Source organism: Gambusia affinis, linkage group LG01 (genome assembly GCF_019740435.1).
Source record: "Gambusia affinis linkage group LG01, SWU_Gaff_1.0, whole genome shotgun sequence".
Lineage (NCBI taxonomy): Eukaryota > Metazoa > Chordata > Actinopteri > Cyprinodontiformes > Poeciliidae > Gambusia > Gambusia affinis.
The window spans coordinates 30,791,354-30,812,680 of NC_057868.1; the positions used below are offsets into that span (position 1 = coordinate 30,791,354).

The 21,327-nt window shown below is 37.8% G+C and overlaps 1 protein-coding gene across 1 annotated transcript in view; it reads right to left on the reverse strand.

Annotated features, from left to right (window-relative positions):
- LOC122829569 (serine/threonine-protein kinase WNK2) overlaps positions 1 to 18,923 on the reverse strand; it is a 47,044-nt gene extending 28,121 nt beyond the window's left edge. Inside the window, exons 1-5 of the mRNA XM_044114271.1 lie at positions 18,277 to 18,923; positions 17,131 to 17,903; positions 2,152 to 2,324; positions 1,836 to 2,056; positions 1,595 to 1,752 (exon numbers count right to left, since the gene is read on the reverse strand). Of these exons, the coding sequence (XP_043970206.1) occupies positions 1,595 to 1,752; positions 1,836 to 2,056; positions 2,152 to 2,324; positions 17,131 to 17,760 (1,182 nt within the window). The 5' untranslated portion in view covers positions 17,761 to 17,903; positions 18,277 to 18,923. The remainder of the gene's footprint in view (positions 1 to 1,594; positions 1,753 to 1,835; positions 2,057 to 2,151; positions 2,325 to 17,130; positions 17,904 to 18,276) is intronic.
- Positions 18,924 to 21,327: the final 2,404 nt, after the last annotated feature.

Below are 21,327 nucleotides of genomic sequence, written 5' to 3' on the forward strand. Positions count from 1 at the left end.
ATCCTGAGACGTTGAGAGCTCGAAAATCAATACCTTTTATCAAATATGGACGCCCATCATGACTAAAGACAACCCCAAACTAAATGACAATTTGGAGTATGCCAAGCCAAGAGACGGACACATTGTTCTACTAAATCATGATTCATGATCACATATGGAATAACGTTTAACCTCAATGTGTCTTGTTTTTATGAATCCCAGTTTATACAGCATAAAACTCTTAACAGAAATTCTGTCAAAAGTTTTATAAAGTAAAATTACATAACATGTAATAATAATCATAATAGTAAAATCTATTATTTTGTAGGGTTGTCACAATAGTACAAATCCAGACTCGATACAGACACTTAGTAGAATATGTCATAGAATTTATAAAACCACTACAACCTTTTTTGAAGTCATATATTTTTATTAGAGTAATTAGGTCAAAGTCGGGAATAAAGCCTTAAGCTCCCATTTAGAAAAAAGAACTATTCAAGAGTCACTTCTCTTTAATGCAAAACAGGAAGTGTTAATTTGTTATGAAAGCATTTACCGCAATGAAATATCATTGGATACTTTGTGCTTCAATTTGATTCTTGTATTCAAAATTGGTTTTCAATGTGGATCCAGAACATGGATCTGGTGCATGCAAATTTTATTTACAGAGTAGACAAGGGTCTCGTGAATTCTAATGTATTCACCAGCAGCTGTTCAGTTTTTATGTTTCGGGTAATTTCGCATCATATTTCCTTTGATGATCAACTCCAGTCAGGATGGCCCGGTTGTTACTGATTCTAATTACTTTCTGCTTATATTGTCAGCTACACTATGCGTGCAGCATTTATTTATGTTTACTTGTTTTATATTTAGCCACATGCTAATTCTTTCACTACAGAACAGAGGGGTTGGTCATTCCGTCACTTTTAGTAGCAGATGTAGCAGCAAGCCATTTTTTTGTGTTACATTGTAGCTACAACAGAACAGAGCAATCCCTGCACCAACTCCATTCCTGAGAAACAGCTTGAAGGTGGAACTCAAAGACAAAACAACACTGTATAGTATATTGTCTGGTATATTTAATACTCCTGTTTTTGAGATACAGGAGCTTTACTGACATTTTTAATCTGCTATAAAATTTCACTTTGTCAGCATCATTTAGTTTTTCATGTTCCTCTGCCTTATGGGCAAAACTTCTTCAAATGCTCAGGCACTCTCTTCACATATTTGTCATTTTCCTGGAGTTTTAAACTTCCAGAAGCAGCTCTCCGAGTGTCAGTATGTGTGCAGCACTGCTGTAAGCCGCTGTGTTCCCCTGGGAATTTAACAAGTCTCATGTTGTATTGATTTAAATGCAAATTAAAACATTTACATAATTTTTGTAACAATTATATTGAAAGACTGATCATTCTGACACACCTTTAACACTGCTTGATATTTGCTCTCAATTGAATCCTTACTGTATTATCTACTAAATTCACTAGAACGCCACAGAGTACACCAATTTGGTTAGCTTTGTTTCCTCCTTGCCACCTTTCTGAGATGCCAAACTTTTGAGAGTTCTTTTCTAACTCTCAAAAGTTAGAAAAGAATTATTAACCGCAGGTCCACTTACACTAGTAACTTTACGATAAATCTGGGCAGCATTTTGACACTCTGAGTAGGGATACTCTGAAGTGGCCATCTCTAGCATGCACATGCCAAATGCATAGACATCTACGGCCTCGTCATAGTGCTCTTCGTACATCTCCGGAGCCATGAATTCTGGAGTACCTAGAAAAAGAACGACAGAGTAATCGGACAGAATCAGCAACGTCTCCAGTCTCATAGTTGAGTCCAATACCCAAATCTCATACCTATGACGCTTTTTGCAAAGGAGGCAGCTTTGAGTGTCGCCAGTCCTAAATCCCCAATCTTGACCGATCCTGTCGGTCCAGTAATGAAGATGTTATCACATTTGAGGTCTCTGTGGATGATCGGTGGCGTTCTGGTGTGGAGAAAGTGAAGGCCTTTCAGGATCTGTCTGCACCAGCTTCTCAGGACTTTGGGTTTCATGACCTTGAAACGCTTTAGATAACTAAGAGAAGGAGTGAGAAATTTGTATGAGTGTTTAAGTGTACATGACCATTCATTTCCACTTCTGCTGAAAGAAAGCCCTTTATGAATGCTTACGTTTTTAGTGTTCCTGACGTCATGAGCTCCGTCACTAAAACAATGTACTTCTTTCCTTTTAGAGGAGATTCCCAGAAGTCATAGAAACGAACAATGTTGGGATGCTGTAGACCCTTCAACATCTCTGCCTCCTCCTTAAAGCGCTGGCGTTCAATTTTTGACAGCTTACGGTCCTGGTAGAAAAACAGAGCAAAATAAATAATCAATACCGAGTTCAAGCAGTAAAATGATCAAAATGTCACGTATAACGTTGCTTCAAAGCAATGAAAAAGATATAAGAGCTCATCATTTTTCTTGCCATGTTCAAATGCACCTCTCCAGTATTTCTAAAATTCTGGAATGGTGGGGTGCCATGTCTTTTATTCATGCTTGAGCAATAAACACACCGGTACACAGAGTAGATGGAAATGTTTGAGAGTCAAAAGAAAAACGGCATAGCCACGCTACTTGACAGGCTCGCATGTGCTCAATACAAACTTTAAAAAGTGCAATTTCCCAAACCTAAAGTTGGCAGGCAGATGAAAAAGAGTGGGGAATAGAGCAAGGCCTAAAAAGCCCTGGGTTTTACTGTGAATGAAAATGTTATGCCCTTTTTTATCTCTTCTGATGAGCTAAAATACATGCAATATTGTTGCACATTTTGCACAAAATATATTTAAAACGCTGTATACGTTTTTGAATAAGGAATAAGCTGACGAAGCTGATAATTAGCCAATGTTTATAATGTGTTTAACCTCGAAATGCACATTGCAGTTAATCATTTGCACTTTTTTTCTTTTGAGAATCACACAGACAGAGCAGTCTTGATTAAATGTTACACATCGAGTTAATAAACTGATCATGGACAATGTTTTAAGATCTAAAACAATAAATGAGTTGCAATAGCTTAAATTTATGTTTTGCAGCTCATTTTACTAATCAGCTCTGATAAGCAGGGGACTGAAACAGTTAAATATGATCAGGTGCTCAATAATATTTCAATTTGGGGGTAGTGGGACATGAAGAATTAATGGAGACCCACTATATTAGACCAATTTGACTGCTGCCAACTCAATAGCTGGTTGGGGCTCCTTCTGCATAAACTTCAGTAACAGAGCAGCATGGCAAAGAAACAATGATCCAGTGGCTTTGGTAAGTAATAAAGGTACTGTATGCTTCTGAAAGTACAGTTGTAAAGACAAACACAGTTTCTGTCAGTTCACTTACACATCTACAACCAGAGCCAGAATAAGTTGATGATCCAAGAAAGGAATTAGGAGACATTTTAAAACATTATGAGGAAAAACATAACTTTCCCTGAACATTTTCCACATATTTAAAAGTCTTTGTATACTTTTCAACAGCACATCCATCTGCTCTCCAAATTGCCAGATCAAATCTTAAGAAGTATTAAAAAATCTAGATAGTGAAAGGTGACAACCCACAGATGCTCCAAGTAGAACAAACTAGACATGATCGCTGTCACACCCACATCATGCTGCAGTCTTAAAGGTTATGTCACTAATCTTTTCCATCTTTCTCAGCCTGTTTCACATGTGCACTCACTCTCTTAACCATCTTCTGCTCCCATCTCTCCTGCCCCCACTCAGCAGCACATCCCTTCCCTGCATTCTTCGCATCAACCACTCCCTTCTTCATCTCCAACCAGGCACTGAAGCATCCTCCAGAATCCCTGTCTGCATTACAGTCACTGCATTTCTCTGCAGGGAGGATTTTGATAGTACTTTGCTTGCGTTGTGCATTTCCTTAAAAAGTACACACAATCACCTTGCATAACAGAAACGCCATCACTGACGGAAAGCCAGACCCCACACCCCAGACAAAGATCAGCGACAATGACGCCGGAATAAAACCCAGCGCAGTCAAGTAAATTATTCAAGTAGCGTTAACCCGTCTAAAACAGAAAAAACAAGATCATATAAGTCTGCACAACCTTAAAATTAACTGTGAAGATGAACTGCGATAGGAGTTGAGTGGTATGATGGTAAAGCATTGAGTATGTGTGAGAGAATGTGGCATATCATGTTTTGTGTGCGAGTGTGTGGGGGGTGGGGATTTTCACTGCACTCTTCTGAAGCCCCATGAATTATTCAGTTCTGCAGAGAACTCTTTCTGTCGAGGCAAGCTGAGCAAAAGAGAGCTGGGTTATCCCAAAGCGCTCTTTCCTTCCACAGGAACATCATACAGCGCGAGGTTTATCTGAGACATGTCTTAAAGGGCCAACGGTAAAGAATGTAAAACACAGCTTGAAGCATGATTAACCCATGAGAAATGCAGCTTTACAGCAATACCGTCCTTCTCGTCTCCCAGTCCCTCGCCTCCCCTCCTACTCTCACCGTTCATCTCCCAGGAATCACGCTGCTTTAAATAACGGCAGATTCAGAGCAGAGCGCTTCCCAAGTCCCATTCACACTCTCCTCACACCCCTGCATTGGCTTCCTCACTTTTATTTCCTTCTTAGCAGACACTGGGGTTACTCCATTATTCAGAAGCCACATGCACTGTGAGCTCAGAGGTGTTGCTCACTGCATGTCGAAAAATACAAATACATCTCCAGATTGCTGTCATGAAAACCATCAGATAAAGTAGCTTATTTAAAAGGTGACATTGTTTTATTGCTGCTCAAAGTCATGTAGGGTTACAGACATTATATTGTGTTTAAGCAGGAAGTGTTTTACCTTATAGTGTTTGTGTTTACGTATTATTACCAACAATGTTTTATGCTACAGGACAGGCTACACGAGTTCAGATTACAATACCTGTATTTAGCAGTAGAGATGAGGTTAAACACACAAAAATGAGCTGCATGTAGGGGGGAAACATGGTGACATCAAGAGAAAACGATCCCCAAAGTTGTGCTTTGCACTGCTGACACACACTACACTTGTGTGTGTAGCTCTATTAGTTTGACACCTCTGTTAGAAAGAATTATAAGTCCAAATGGGATAAATTTTAGCATAATCTGTGCTGAAAGTAAATGTTTGGCCTATTAGCAAACATTTATTATGTTTGCTATTAGGCCAAACATAATATCAAACATAATAAATGTTTCACGTTATTATGTTTGATAATAACATCAAACATAATAATATCCTATGGTCATTTCTATACGGCCATATAGAAATACATGGTCTGTAATGCACAAATATTAAAATAGGTAGAAACTTTTTAAAACTACTTTGAACTGCACTCACAAACTGAGCTCACGGTGCTGTTCGATAATTAGGATCAATTGGAATGTATGTATGACTGAATTTAAATTATATTTTGTAAAGTGTCTCGAGATGACATTTGTGGTGGCATGGCACAACATAAATAAACTGAATTGAAATGTATTATTGTAAAAAATAATTACGAAAAATAAGTAAAATAATGCAAAAAAAAGGAATTTCCTAATTGCTGTACATAAACTTACCTTAAATTGACAGTTTAAAAACAAAACACTTAAATTGCCTTAAAGAGAGCTGATCGCACATTAACGGTGAAATTGCTCCTCTAAATCTAAAAATTGGAGTTACCTTTGTTAACATGTTCTGATAAATGTTACCATCCAAGTTGGTGCTAAGCAGTGGACCCACCTTTAATGTTTCTCAGGAGTTAAAAAAAGTGAACACTTAGAGTCATATCCATTTTCTATTGAACTGCTTTTTCAGGATGAGCTTACAAAAAAATTCTCAGTATTGAGTATCAAAACTATTACACTTGGGCCGTAACTAGACTTCTCTGGATCCAGAGTTATCGCCAGGCGATAACTCTGGTGATTTTAACAGTTATAATCACCGCATGTTTTCTGTTTTACATAAATTTAAGACACTGTGCTGAATAAACTGTGAGACAAAGTGTTTCAAAGAAATGGATTCATCCCAAAGGGTGCAGAAAGGCACATGGGTCAGCCTGAGATTAAGAAAGATGTAAGTGGCATTTTTGAAAAAAAAAAAGAAAAGCTGTCCAGCCCCGAGTCGAAGGGCTTAGGGTCAGTCTAGGTCACAGTGAGTCATGTCCATCTTGTCTGATATTTGTAATGGACACAGAATAAGCCAACCGCTGGCTCAGCAGAAGATTGATTTGCAGTGCATTCTATAGATGCAGACTAGTGTTGGTCACTTGTGCTGATTTGATTGTGGGAGGCCAAAATTGATTGATGTGGAGAGTATATCTCCCCAACTGTTCAGCCGTACTCTGAGTATAATTGAAGTTAAGAGCGATGTCGTCTCTTAACTTCAATTATTAAAAAAAAATTAAAAATTCAGATCGCTGGGAGAGGGAGTTCCAGTTACTTTAATGGACAGCAGCCATCAAAAACCAAACAAACCCAGGAAAAACACTTAGAAATTATTCTTGTGTCTGGGAAAAAAAAAGTCAGTGCATACATACACAGAATTAGGTGCTGCTCTGTCTACACCATAACGTCTCTCTTTAACACAATATCTCAGAATTTGACTGAATAGCTTCAAATAAACCTGACAAGAAATAAGGTAGCTGGTCTAAGATAAATCTACAGTACAGCTAAAAATCCTAGAGCTATGACTACTTTCACACAACCTCATATGGACAAAGCCCACAAGTTTTATTGCAATATTTAAATATACGAGATCTGAGACACTGATTTGTTAGGAGTTCCAACAAAGCTCTCCAGAGCTCTAATTACATCAGAGACATTATGTACCTATTTGATTAATCCTTCTACACAACTTTCTGTTCCAGAACAAGCTTTTCACAGAATATGTGAACTGATCTGGACCACATCATAACAAGCAGATTAACAAAACCTGGAAGCCTGGATTAAATAATGTTAGCGTGACAGGGATTTTTCAACTTTTCATTCTGTTCCACTTTAAATATGGAAAAACACAAAGGAAAAACATTGAATGTTTGCTTAAGAAAATAATTTCCTCACTCAATGTACTATATCTTTTTTTGAATCACCTTGTGAAGCACTCGTATTTGCACTGAACAAATGGCTGTGAAAGCACCTTAACTCTGCAATGAAAAACTCATAACAATGTGATGCTTTATTGATCCATTTGCAATCTGGTCTCTTTACTGGAGGTCAGAGTGCTGGAAAAAGACATTGCTACATCTTATTCAGTTTGTTAACTGCGGATGTTTTCCTTGATGGAAAACAAAACCTGCTTACACGGCTGAATGTGTGTATGATAATTTGCTTAGCCACAGCTACTCCCCATGTTTAACAGGTGACTGCTGCATTGCACTGTAACAGAAGCTGACGCAGGGCGAGCCTTGAGCCAGCAGACTGCCGGCAGATGAATTGTGTCCGATTCTACTTGAATGCAGGAGGCTTTGGACAAGCAGATGTGCCTGCAGCTATTACACCTGTTTAAGTTCTACAGCAAAGGCTGTGCAAGGAGTATTCAGAATGGCAACCGAGCATCTTCCCAAAGAGAAGTACTGCAAGAGGGCTAAATATGTATTGCATATCCTCACCAAGAATAAACCAACTACAGCAACATCATCGATACAACAAGAGAAAAACAATATACAAGCCACCATAATAACTGCTTTCCAGTTAAAGAATTCAATTCATGAGCTAACAAAAATACAAGTAGATCATTTAAGAAAAAAAATTAGCCAGATTAAAAATGTACAACATACCAATGTGTGGCATGAGTGTGCTAAAGAAAGACAGTTTGGCATTCAGTTATGAACACACTTCATAACTGCACCCGTTTGACATTTTGGATCTTTGCACTTATGTTTACTTTTCTTGATACAAAAGGTGATGTAGGACGTTTCAGGACCAGCAAGACATTTTATTCCCACTTTGACAACTGAGAATTTAATGTAATGTTCTGTGTTCTACGGTCTACTGTAACAAAATGTGCCTGTGTGGGTAAAATAAATATCTACCAGCAAAAAAGGCTACTTTTTCTGCTGGTAGATATAATTTGGTTTAATCATAGCTCATGATAGAATAGTATTACTTTTGAAGGATCTTTAAAAAAAAAAAAAAGTCTGCAAACTGGTCACTGTTTATCTCTTTTATAGGAATACGGGGACAGTTATATTTCCACAGTCAAGTTAACATTTTAAACTTCACTATTTTCCCCTTCTCTTTGGAGTCAAGCCTTGATAATCATTGAGTGTTTGCATGGCTTCCTGTTTTTCTATACACCGTTTTCACACAAACAGTTCTTTCTGGAGAACAAAAAACAAACAAAAGAAAAGTATTTTCCAAATTAGAGGTTTTTAAGAAACCGATTTGGTTGACTAGTTATACAGAGAAAGCAAGAGATCTACTTTGCTCATGTTGGCCGTTTTATTTATTTTTTTCAAGAAACCAAACCAATAGAGCAATTTCTATTTCTATTAAACTTCAAATGTGAACTAATGACGGTAAAACCTAAGAGAAAAAGGTGAAACAGTGTCATTGAAGTCATGAGCGGAAAGACTAAAATATGTTGCAAAAATATTAGAGCCCTAAATCAGAGAAAAGGAAGCATACATTTGGGTTTTCAGCAGAGCGTGAGACGCGACAGCTGGTGCTGACATCTTCAACACACACCCAGCATCAAGCTGAAAGGCAGCACAGGCACTCAGACCTACTGTAAAAATCACTGGCTAGGAAATACAATTAGCTATGGTGTTGTCATACACACAGTGACAGTTTCACCTGACTTGGCCTAACTTGAGACAAATATTTACAAATGCTTAATTCTCATAAAAATCGAAAGCCTCAGTAAGCCAGCACAGGCAGGTAAAAGCAGAAAGAGAGGATTAGGAGCTTTTAATTTTACAGGTAAACCATCATGGCTCATAAAATGTGAGGAGTGTTAATGTGAAAATGCCCCAAGCTCAACTTGGTGACCTGGTTGACCCCCTTTCAAATTATGCAATCATTTATTAAATAGCAAGAGATCAACACCTTCCACGACTTTGATCAATATGATATCTGGACACAACTAAACATCACACAAGCAGATACCAATTAGATGACTTCTGATATTTAAAAATACAAACATCAGGTGTTTCTCTTATTCATAGAAACACCTGATGTTTTTTAAGTTGTTTTCAAACAAAATTAATAAGTTACAAAAGAACCTGCATTACTACAAATGTCACCAACCTTTGATATGCTTCTATACCAAAACAAAAATATTTAAGGAAGCTCTCATTTAATAAATAACTTGACAAATAATAAAAAATGGATGGATGAATGAACAGATGTTTGAACACTACCTCTGGAGGGTCCTTACCCTTAACCCATGCATCAGTACTGAAGGGACCAGGTGATAAACAAAGATAGCGGGAGGACTCTGAAGTAAAACCTTCTGCCACAACTACTGAAAATACATTTCGGATAAGCCTGCCTTCTATGAAACTGTTCCACTTCAACAATTCAAGAACAATTTATTTCTACATAAACCTGCAGAAAATCTCTGCTACAGCTTTTAAAATGGTATCCATTACCCACTAAGGAAGGCTGGTTGTTGCTGAGAAGTCACAGCATGTAGAAAGCTACGAAGGCTTAGATATCAACCATGTGAGTAAGCAGCAATTACGTGAAACCAACAGTTAATATACATGTTGATCTGGAACTGTTTAACAGTCAACGCGTTCCAGAGCCAAAATGAATAAACGCAAACATACCCACACTCCAGCCAGCCTTGTAGGGAGGCCTGTTCAAGCAGGATGCCAGGCTATTTTTGCTTTCATCTTTTCACTGGAACTCAACTTCCCGGGACTTCAGATCTGAGTGGGAACTCATAATAATGAAGGAATCTTCAGGTTACATCACACCTGCCTTGAGCACTAAAACCAGTAGGTACTTCCTCTGATGATGAATTGTACTGGTGCTTCCTTGTTCACAGGAAGCTTCTATAAAACCTGTTACGTAATTTTAACAAGAATTTTAAAATTCCCCTTCCAATTAAAAGACCCAAGATGTTGAGTGACATGTATAGATGGTTATGGAAACATATCAGAACTGCACAATACTAGGAAAACATGTGACGTGACATAACATCAGGGAATGTTGTGAAACTTGTGTTAAAAAGGTATTTTGCTTTGAGTTCACAGCAAGTAATACTAATGAAGCTGCTGGAAAAAAAAATAAAATGCATTATTTTCATCTTGGCAACAAGAGTTTATAGAAAAGAAATGGCAATGGTCAGCATCTACTGTTTTGGCAAAGAAATAATTCAGTTCTAGCTTCTTAATGACATAACCACATCACTAAGTCTTTTCCTTCTAAAACCTGTAATACTACATTAAATACGTTCAGCTATTACAAAGTGCCTAAATGCATGGTATTTAAATAAATAGCCAACATTAATTGCAGTCTAGGCAGTTCCTCACAATATGAAGATTGCATACAGTGGTACTGTGATAAGGATACACTCACAGTTTATCATACAGCCCTAATTCACATACATATATAAACAAGTATATAATTGAGAGCTAACAACTATTTTCAATCCAGCTTTACTGTAATGTTTATGCACAACAATCATTAAAAAAATTAATTACATTAGCAGTACAATATATGTAATCAGAATCATCTCTGCAATCTTAACGTGTCTAGATCAGAAAGGATCCATGTTGTTTTGTCATCACATCATCTCTTTTTCTGACCATTTTCTGGTAACCTTATAAATGGGGGTACAGAAATCCCAGTAAAACAATATTTTAAAAAAATACTCAGACCAAGTCTGCAAAAACAATTATGTAACATCTAAAATATTTCTTCTTTCCCTTTCTGTTGCTCGGTTTAAGCTTCAGCAAGTCATCTAAATGTCTAAATGCACTCAGTTTCTGCCATATGACTGACTGAGACTTTATGTTTACAAATGCCCAACAAAATGGCTGGTAAGTGTCAATTAATTGTTATTTTTACTGTCGCTTTATGCATCCTACACTTCTCTTTCACATTTGGTTCTGCAACTGTGAAAATTTACAGTTACACCACAAGCTGCACACTTCTTTAATGCTTTGGCTTTAAGAATATTTTCTGCCAGATAAAAAGTCTCCCATTTAAGCTGTCTGTGCAAGACACAGAAAATCAGCAGAAAACATTTTTCAAAAGGAAAAAATAAATAAAGATGCACTGTGTAGACAGACCTTTAATCTGATCACAGGTAACAGTGAAATCAAGAACTTGTAATCAAGATATACCAAGCCGATCTTGAGGTCAAGGCTTTTGTTTACTTGCCACAACATTGCCAAACCTTCCAAGGCAGAGTCAGATATCGCCATCATGGCATCTTCAACAGCTCCTCATTCACAAGCCAAGAATCTGATTGATTCCGAATGAAAACAAGCTCACAGCCAAATACCAGAGAAATGTCAGAGGTAAACTGTGTCTGGAAGAGTGCACACAGCGTTCAACACCAAGATAAAAATCTACATGAGGAGTCCCAACTGGCAGAAGCAGGAAGTTCTTAAGGTTTTAAACAAATTCCAGTGAGCAAAGACGGAATAAGGAAAGGCAAACAGCAACATAGGAAATGTTTCTTCAGAACAATTGGAGACTCTTGTGTCCTCCTTGCAGATTAACATCACAGCTTGTGTCAAGGCCATCTGTGTTACATAAAAAACTGGCACAAAAACAGTCTTCTCTCACACCTCAAGGAGAGGAAGAAATGGGCGTGCATCAAAGGATGTTCACAGTAAAATAATATAAAATGTGGAATACCATAGTAGACTTAAATTTCTAAACCAGGAAGTCTAATTTCTTCTAAGAAGGCTGGGAAAGGTAAAAGTGGCATTGTCAAAACCTTTCAAGAAACATGCATGACAGGAATGATATTTTCATTGGGAGTTGACTTCTTGACTTGTTGATGCTTGTGCTTAAAAATGTTGTTGAATGTGACCAAGATGTGGAGATATTGTGGGCAATGTGGGTTGTTCTTGGCTCAGACAAATAGTCTCTACATAGACTTAATGGGCTACTAAGAGATCTTCAGATGACAGCTGTGAGCCAGATACCATAAAGCACAGTGATAAATCAAAACACACTAATTTTAGGTCAAAATATAGTTTCTATGTAAACAAACACACAATAAAAAATACAAACCTAAACTAATACAGTGAACCCTGGTTTTTCGCGGGGGCTGCGATCCAAAAAGAACCCGTGATACGTGAAATCCGTGAAGTAGTTACCTTTATTTTTTACAATTATTATACTGCATAACTAAATACTCTACATTGAAACCAAAGAACAAAACCTGTTTTCAGGACCAAACATTTTTTTTTAACAAATCGAACGCTTTCTTACAAATAACTACAGTAAAATAATAATTTTAATCAGCAATACGAAGTACACTAGGACAAATTGTGACTTGCGTATTTCACTGTGCCTCTGACTGTGACGCTCTGTAGTGTCTTTTTCTTCTGAAGCCTGTGGTGCAGGTGTGTTTTTTCGAGAGAAGAACATAGTAATAGGTAGTTGTTGTTGCTCTTTTTTCTTCTGGGCAAACATATTTGCCAAAATTTGCCAAGCTGTACTACGTATATTTAAATACCATAACGTTATTGGCACGTTATGGTATATAGAGAAGAAGGGCAGAGACTGTTTAGCCAATCAGGAGGCAGAACACAATGCACTGTGAAAAAAATAAAAATAAAAAAACTGCACAAAAAAATCCGCGAAGCCGTGAAAGGTGAACCGCTTTCACCTTTCACGGTGCATTGCACCCTACATTCAAAGCAATGAAGTACATCTCTGCAGTAGCAAGATAACAATGAACAAAAAAACATTAACTCTTACTCATCTTTGAATTCTATATGTGTGCAATATCATAATTGTAATGGACTACTTGGATGCAATATTTGTAGTCAGGAATTTGCAAGATGCCATTTAATTTTGATGTTTACCAAACAACATAAAAAACTTTGCAAATATAATTTTGTAAGTATGCCTTTATTTTATTTGTGTCTTTTTGTGTGTGCATTGTATTTAAGTGTTCTCCGTTAGTGATTTTGTTTGATATGCTAAGTGTTCTGTTTGTATTTTTCATTGATTCTTGTAAAGCACCTTTGAGTGTTGAGGAAAGTGCAGTAAAAAAAAATGTATTATTACTAAAACAATTATTTTTGAATTTCTTTCATCTTATGCAGACTTACGTAGGTTTCAAAGGCTGAAACAAGGTGCTTAGGACGGTCAACTAAAAATAGCAGGAAAAGGAAGCGCACCAGCAGCAACATCACACTGGCAGGTATGAACTGACGCATGGTTGAAATGCACCTTGCATATCTCTTACTTGAAGTCGGGAATGCAACAACCATACTGCAAACGTTCAAAATGGTGAAGAGGCAAAATGGCCAGCACTCGGTAATGCTGGAAAAAACAGCATTGAGCAAACAAAAACAGGTAAAGTCAGCTTAGGAATGCTTTTTATTTAGACGCATCAAAAACACAAGAACATCCCGTGCTAGAAGGTGTCAGCACCACTCTGCAAAACAACAAATCTGTTCAAACGAAATGTAAAAAGTAAATGGTAATGTAAACGTGAATAATGTTAATGTAAATGTAATTTAAATGGTACATGTAAAATAAAAATGTAATGTAAATGGTTAATGTAAAATGTAAATGGGTTTTTTGAGCAAATAGAGAAAGTAACCAGAAATGGTTACATATTTTGTCTATCTTTTATGAGGTCGCCACACAAAAATATCAATAAATATGTTTAATCAAAATAACGCTATGTGTTCTTCATCATTAGTTGAGACAAGCAGGACTTTTTTCTGATAGTTTGTAATTTAGTTTTACCTCTGATGATTTTTGAATGCATCCAGACATTGGGGAACTGTATTGTATTACACATGCAACAATTAAGTAAAAAAAAAATTAATTGTTTTCATAAAACTCAATCATTTCACTAACCATACAATAGTAAACAAAAATATCATGACTATATATTGTTTATGAAACTATCAGCCCTAAGCCAAATACATTTCTTATTGAAATTCAAATCATAAAAGACATATCTATTATTATAGGAGGTTAGAATACAGGGGCAATGAACCCTGAAAATTGCCATTTGCTATCCTAATCTTAATGGTAACCCGAACATCTCTTTTCAGGTACAGATGAGTCTCCATGATTAATTAGCAAAGTTTAGGCTCACTTTTCAAACACTTTGATGTCAAACCCACTGGCAGAGAGGCATTTAGTGTACAGAGACTACATCATGGCCGACACTATCAAAACACAAATCCCCTCACGGCATGGGGCAACGTCGCTGACCTCCAGACCAAAACATCCACCATAAATCTTGCTGTCCAAGTGCTGACACTTCTTTGAAGAGCTTCTGGACAGCAGGTTTGTGATCCCGACATCACCCTTGTTGCAGAAGGACTGCACACTGCGGAATTTCCTGCCAATACAGCGAGTGCTTACGAACAGGAAAAAAATAATTGACGCTTTTGAGAAGTCGTGCCAAGCCATGATCTCTGTTCTGCGATAAGTATTTCCTGACTTTGAAACGCTGACAGAATTTGCAGTGATTACTCTGCTGCAGCCACAGTGCTGGCTTCAGTTACCACAATACAGAGCAGCTATGAGGAGACAGCTGAAAAAGTTTCCCCTGATCCATTTGATCAAATTAAACCGGTACAACGTAGACCTCAGACTGGACTCACTCGGACAATTGACATTTTACCAACCAGGAGTTTTACACAAGCACAGATCAATGGGGCAGCAGAGTATTTCATGTTAAGGATGTGGCTTTATGTCTTACTCCATCAAGAAGAGACCCTACACAACAGGAGTTCTGGTTATGCAATTTCTGCATGGTGGACCTTATTTGTTTGACAGCCTCTCTAGCTGTGGTTCAAGTCTTATTTTCTTTGTAATTTTATGTACAAACCCTGCTTCTGATTTTACCAAAATCTAATTCAATACAAATGAAGGGAAGTCAAAAAAAAAAGCAACAGCAAAAAAATTTACAAATTTGCATCTTTTAGAACATTTCTATGTTCTAAAAGTGGGGAGATTTTTCTTGTTATGTAGTTTTTGTTAGAAAAAGAACCACAAATTTTTATCAAATTTGAATAAAATAAATTTCAGACATTATCCAAGACTCAATGACTACATCTAAGACAAATTTCTTTCAACTTATTGGCTGTTGTATCTGGAGATACCGTAGATTAAAGGAAGATATGATGGTCATTTTGACAGTCAGAAATTCCTCAACAGCCTAAAACGTATCCATCTTTCTCACAACACCAAAATGAATAGTTACCTACTAAACTACTTATCAAGAACTGCCAGGTAGTTAAAATTTACTAACCAGAGTTACATTACACAAAGGTCTTGTTTTAGACTTCGGTTTCCCTTCCAAGTAAAATTTCAAAAGCAAGGATTCAATGTAGAGTAAAGATCTACACAACAAATGGAAGAAAATAGCAGAAGTTTATAAAATGTCTTTAAAATTTTAGTGGCTCATCCCATAACTACAAAAATACTACCTTGTATATAAGAAATAGCTAGTGTCGCTATCAAACAATGTAAAATAAGAGGTATAATACACTAGTAAAAACAGTTGGTGCAGATGGTTGCAGTAAAAAATGAAAATGTAAAAATTGTATTATTTAAAAACTGGACATCCATTCTTGAGTGTCTGATAGTAAATGTGTCAAAAGGGGAAAAAGCAGCAGACTGCTTCCTATTCAACTTTGTATCAACACATGAACCAAACAGCTGCTCTGTTTGTCACCTTCAGGAAGACACATAAACACTCAAATTCAGTCAGCATAATGCTATGTTACTCATTCCTATCTTTAGAGTCCCGCTGAATGATCAAATGTCATACAGCATCACAACAATGCAGTCACACACAACAGGTTTGGCTTGTGCACTCCCTTGTAGCTGCTGCTGCTGTAGCATGTTTTATCTCCTCAATCACAGCGCTGAGGCCACTAGCTGCTGCACAGTTCCCAGCAGGCCACAGCGCACCTCAGCTGCTGCGTGTCTATCCACCTCCTGTTGCACAGAGGGAGGGATTTAGGGTGTAGAACCAGTCACAGCATGCAAGTCCAGCACTGTCCACTCCAGTAACTGATCAGAGTTACCTTGGAAAACTGTAATAGCTAAAAATGAAGGTTGGTAGAATATGATTTGAATTAATCTCCAGCAATTTAGCAAGATTATGGAAAATAAACCCTGTACATATTTACCCTCTTTAAGGGGTCAGTCATGCCTACTACAGTCCCCAATAAGCCTGCTGGGAAATAGAGGGACAGAGCGATAATCCCTGTTACAATCTCCAAAGGACGGAAATAATTAGATAATACTTTTGTAAAGCAATAAGCTGGGGATTTTCCCCATTTGTATAAATGAAGATCAAGTTTTAAGTGAATATTCAAAACTGTGTTATATACCTCCACGTTAACCTAGTTTTTAAAAACATTTAAAATTATTTTTTATTTCTCCCTAAAGACATATTTATTTTTAATGTATCTTTAATATAGTTCTGTTTAGTATGATGAACAAAGTAGATAATAAGCAAATAAAGTGGAAAAACAATTAAGAATTTTTCGCTCTGTCAGCAAATTATGTTGTAAAAAAAAAGCAGTCCGAATGTTTTTCCAAATTATCAAATGTATAAAATCACATTTTTAAAAATCCCACCACTTCCAGTCTAGAAGCACATCACATGTTTAAGCCTAATAAGATTTAGAAGATGCCTTAATGAATAAATGGAGGTGCCACTCTATAGGGAAAACTCCCACAAGAGAAATAAATATTTAAAAACCATCAAAATCATAAACTTTTTCATACAGGAATTTTCAAGATTTGTTGATCGATATATGGATGGATCATATATTTTCCTGTTTTTTACCCAAACTTAACAAGTTCAGGAAAGTATTTCATTCACCTTTTCTAGACTACTTAAGAAACCTGTAAAAACTTCAAAAAATAGAGAAACTAAAATTTTCTAAAAATAAAGACCTGTTTTTTCACATTCTTAACAAGACAAACAGAACATATGAACGAAATTAACATTTGTGTTCCTTTACCTGCAGCTCACACCAGGCCACCTCCACCCAGGTGTCGGTATCCAGGCCTTTGTAGACCGTTTTGAAAGACCCTCTCCCGAGCTCGATGTCAAATTTAAGGAACCTTCCTCCTGGAGATGTGGAGACCGCTTTCATCTCTGCTTCCTCTTCATTTTCCTCACTCACTGTCTTAGTAGCAACTTTACCACCATCACTGCAAGTAACATTCAAAGCATGTCCAACTCTCTCCTTGTCCTCATCCGCACCGGTGCTCTCTGTGGCGCTGTCTTTTTGCCCACATTGGCTCTCAGTGCTGGAGCTCTCTTGAACCCCACAGCTAGTCCCTCGTGTCCTGTCCACAATTGATCTCAAGTTTATGTTCAGGACTTTGCTCTGGTTTTCAGTTTCGGGGGCTTCGTAGGATTGCTCATCCGTGTCTGAAAACCACAGACTTCTCCTGATGAATCTCTGATGCCCATTCCTCTGGTAAACAGAAGAAGGATCACTTCCACCTCTCACTAGAGAGTCCACAAGATTCACATTTGAATCACCCATGGGCCCATGCTTATTTATGGCGAGATTACATTGAGAATTGGGTACAGATGAAGGCTTGGGCTCTTGGAGAGTCCCACAGCTAGCCTCCGGCTCCATGGTGATTTAAAAAGTTCAGTCACTTTGGTTTCCAGGTTCTTCCAGGCATGGCTTCAATTTCCAAATGCAGATCTTTTTTTGCAGATGAATACCTGCAGCGCCCACCCGGTGACGCAGTTTGTCAGCAGAGGCCCTAAACAACGCTGGAATGGATGACACAAGCGAGATTTCATCAGATAAAGAGCTGCAAAAGAAATACTGACACTTAGTGAAGTAAAAATAGTATATATATAAACCAGCTAAAGAAAATTAACCCATCTCCTGTATTTAAGCTTAAAAAAAAAACACCTCGAGACAAAGTCTGCAGGTGTGATTCAAAATATAAGCAAATTATTTAAACAAAACCATATTGTTTGCAGAGGCCATCTTCGTTCAGGTGCAGCAAAAACTAGCAAGCTACAACTTAAGTTTAACGAAGCTAACCGTTTACAAGCGCTGAATATACTCACCCCACGCATCATATGAACCCCCTGAACCAATACAAACAAATATGTACACGAAAACTAAATAGCTTACCTCTTTAAGAAGAAAAAGAAAACGCTGAAAGGCGAACACAGCACCGGGACTACACCTTACACAGCAGTCCGAACCGAACCTGTCAGGTCCGCAGTTAGAAAAACCTCGCTAACGTTAGCCGACTGTCCAAGGCGAGAAGAGGGTGGACTTTCTGAACGCCCTATCTCAATATTAAACCCATTTTCACCCACGGGAGTCACACCGAAGCACCAGCAAATCCAGATTCAGTCCGGGCAGCACATTCCCTCCCCACTGCCGAGGGTCGAAAAATGACGAATGTGATGTATTTATCAAATGACAAGTCCTCGCATCCCTTAATATTTGGAGATCTCCCCGACCGACTATTTCGCTGTAGCTGCTGCACGCCGAGGCTGTGGGTGAATTAACATACAGTTCGGTTCACGCCACGGGATTTTTTCAGCTCTTCTGTCATCTCCCCGGCAGGTAATTTCAACACGCAACTGTATTCCCTTGTCATCGACTCTGTTCAACGTTGGGTTCCTGCGCTGCTGAGGCAGTAAAAATGTGTTTCCCATTCACTTTGCTTGGCTCCACGCCCCTAGTAACGACCGCAGGGACGGTCCAATCACGCAGCACGCTGGGACTACCACAGAGACAGCCGACTCATCACATTGTTGCACCTTCCAGCAGAGACAGACACAAATTTAACAAGAAAAGACAACGGCTGGTTGGCTGGGAGACAATAAAATTCATTTTGAATTTGAAATACTAACTATAACGCGATGCACGCCTATCTCATTCGTATAAAAGCGAATTAAGCGCTATAAAGACAGAAGGAAAGCATAAAACAGCCAAAAATTATTGATTTTGTTTGCTAAAGAACTGCGTGAAAGTTCAGACATAAAAAAGCAGTAAAGTGTGAATTTAATGACTGTAGCTGTCATTAAAAGCTTCTAGACAGACTTTTTTGTAAACTCATCAAGCTCACTATAATTTATCAACTTATCGGACCACACGTGATAGTCAGTTTTCCTGTTTGTTTCGTTGTTTTTTTGAAAAGCAGTATTAATGAAGCTAAAGCCAGATTTTGACTCACATGTGTCTGTAGTGACCTCATAAGGCAACAGATCAAGTAACTTTTAAATTCCCAGATGCAACTGTGTCAAAAATAATAGACCTTGTATGAAGATCTATTCTAACCATTGTCATCTGACTTAGTAAAAAGAGTCAACCTACTGGTAGGGATGCAAATACTTTCCAAAAGATTGTACTTGATAGGTTTTTTTTTATTAACCTATATTTTTGACCATTGAAAAAATTTATTTTATGTGGTTTTAGCACAAGTTTCTTATGCTTCCTAACATAAAAGTTAGCCAGTTTAGTAGGCAGGTATGATTATAACATCCTCACACAGGTTTGTTGCAAAAGGCTAATACGCCCATCATAGAGACAGACTGTTGTAGAGGGTATATTTTCACAAATTTACGATGCTGTGTCACTATATCAGTAAAACTAAATGTGCAGCTGTTGCCCTGCCAAGGATATGGTTGCAGGTACAGTCCTCCCCTCTCTTTGAACGGGATAGTTTACAGTTCAGTTTGCAGCTGCTTGCTTGCTGGAGCATGATGAACGACAACAGCAGCAGGGGAAGAGGAGCCGAGGTAAGATACCTGAAATCATTTTTCAAAAGAAAAGATCCCAGATTATTCTGCACTGAGCTTTGTTTTCAGGTTGTACATAATGATAGGTCTTACTTGCAAGCTGCACAATTGCAAAATATAGACAAAAGCAATGTTAGAATCTGTAGATTTAATGATGCAGAAAATAATTAAATATATAAAAGAACTGAACAAATGCTTAGATTGTGAGGATATGGGGCTAAATTAATTGTAGCATTATGCAATCTTGCTTGCATTTGTTGTTAGTTCACCTTTTTAACAATAGTTTTACTTCTTTTGCTTTCTATTATTAGATTGTAATGAAAAGGAATCCGCTACATGTGGTCATTGTTATTTGAATATACTTTGTTTCACACTCTATATTAGCAAAAGTACTGCAAGCTACAGTATATAACAATGGTGTACGTATGCAATGGCGTATATTTTCATGTACCCACATGAGTCCATCCCTGAAGCAATTCAACTGAGATCTGCAAGCATGGTAGCTCAGGTGACATTCATGGTCATTGCCACACTAAGTGACCTTATAAATAATGAGCACCCTGCTTTGCTACCACTTCGTTGACCTAAATGCACACATTAAAAAGGCTCACACACTCCCTTCATAAGGCCATGTTTCCTCCAGCCACACTTGGACGTGATAGTAAAACTGTACATCTTACAAAATGTTTATAAGTGTTATGGTTTATAAGGCAATTAAAGCGTCCATTTGACAAGTAATAATAATGCACTGAAGTTCAAAGCTTCATCCAATTTTACAAGGCAGGGAAACAGACTTCTCTGTCATCTTTGCAGACTCAATCTCTGTGGGTCAATTTAATTTCATATGGATGTGTGTCTGCGTGTGTTGGTGTGTGTGTGTTTTTGTGTGTGTGTTGCTCTGTGCGCTTTTGATTGGGGAACAAGGCAGGAGGAAGACCCTGGTTGCCAGAGATACTTCCGTCTGTCTGTCAGAGCTCAGCCAGCAGATGCAAAATGTAATACCCTTGTGTTCGAGAAAATGAACAACTGATCTCATTTATAATGTGTCTCCCACCCGCATTGATCTAGAAAGAAAGAACAAATCCGTGGTTGTTTTCTGGGGCGGAGATCCTACATGTGGACTTTCCACAGGCTTTTAATATCCGGGACTGTTTTGCACTGAAATCTAATACCAATCACATTCTGTGTCAGAGCAAGCAGACACAAAGGCTTTTGTCTTATCCCCCCAAAATGCTTTTTTCTTCTTTTTTTTTTTCCTTTTTTTTTTTTATTTCATGCAAGCTCTGGAATAAGTTTGTATTTTACTCTTACAGTGGCTGGATGGGCCACACTTTGAGATGGCCATGTTTGCTTTGCTCTGTGCGAGGCTGTAAAAATAAAAGCTCTACAGAGAATCATGGAAATTAGATTTACAGCTGGGTCGATCTTC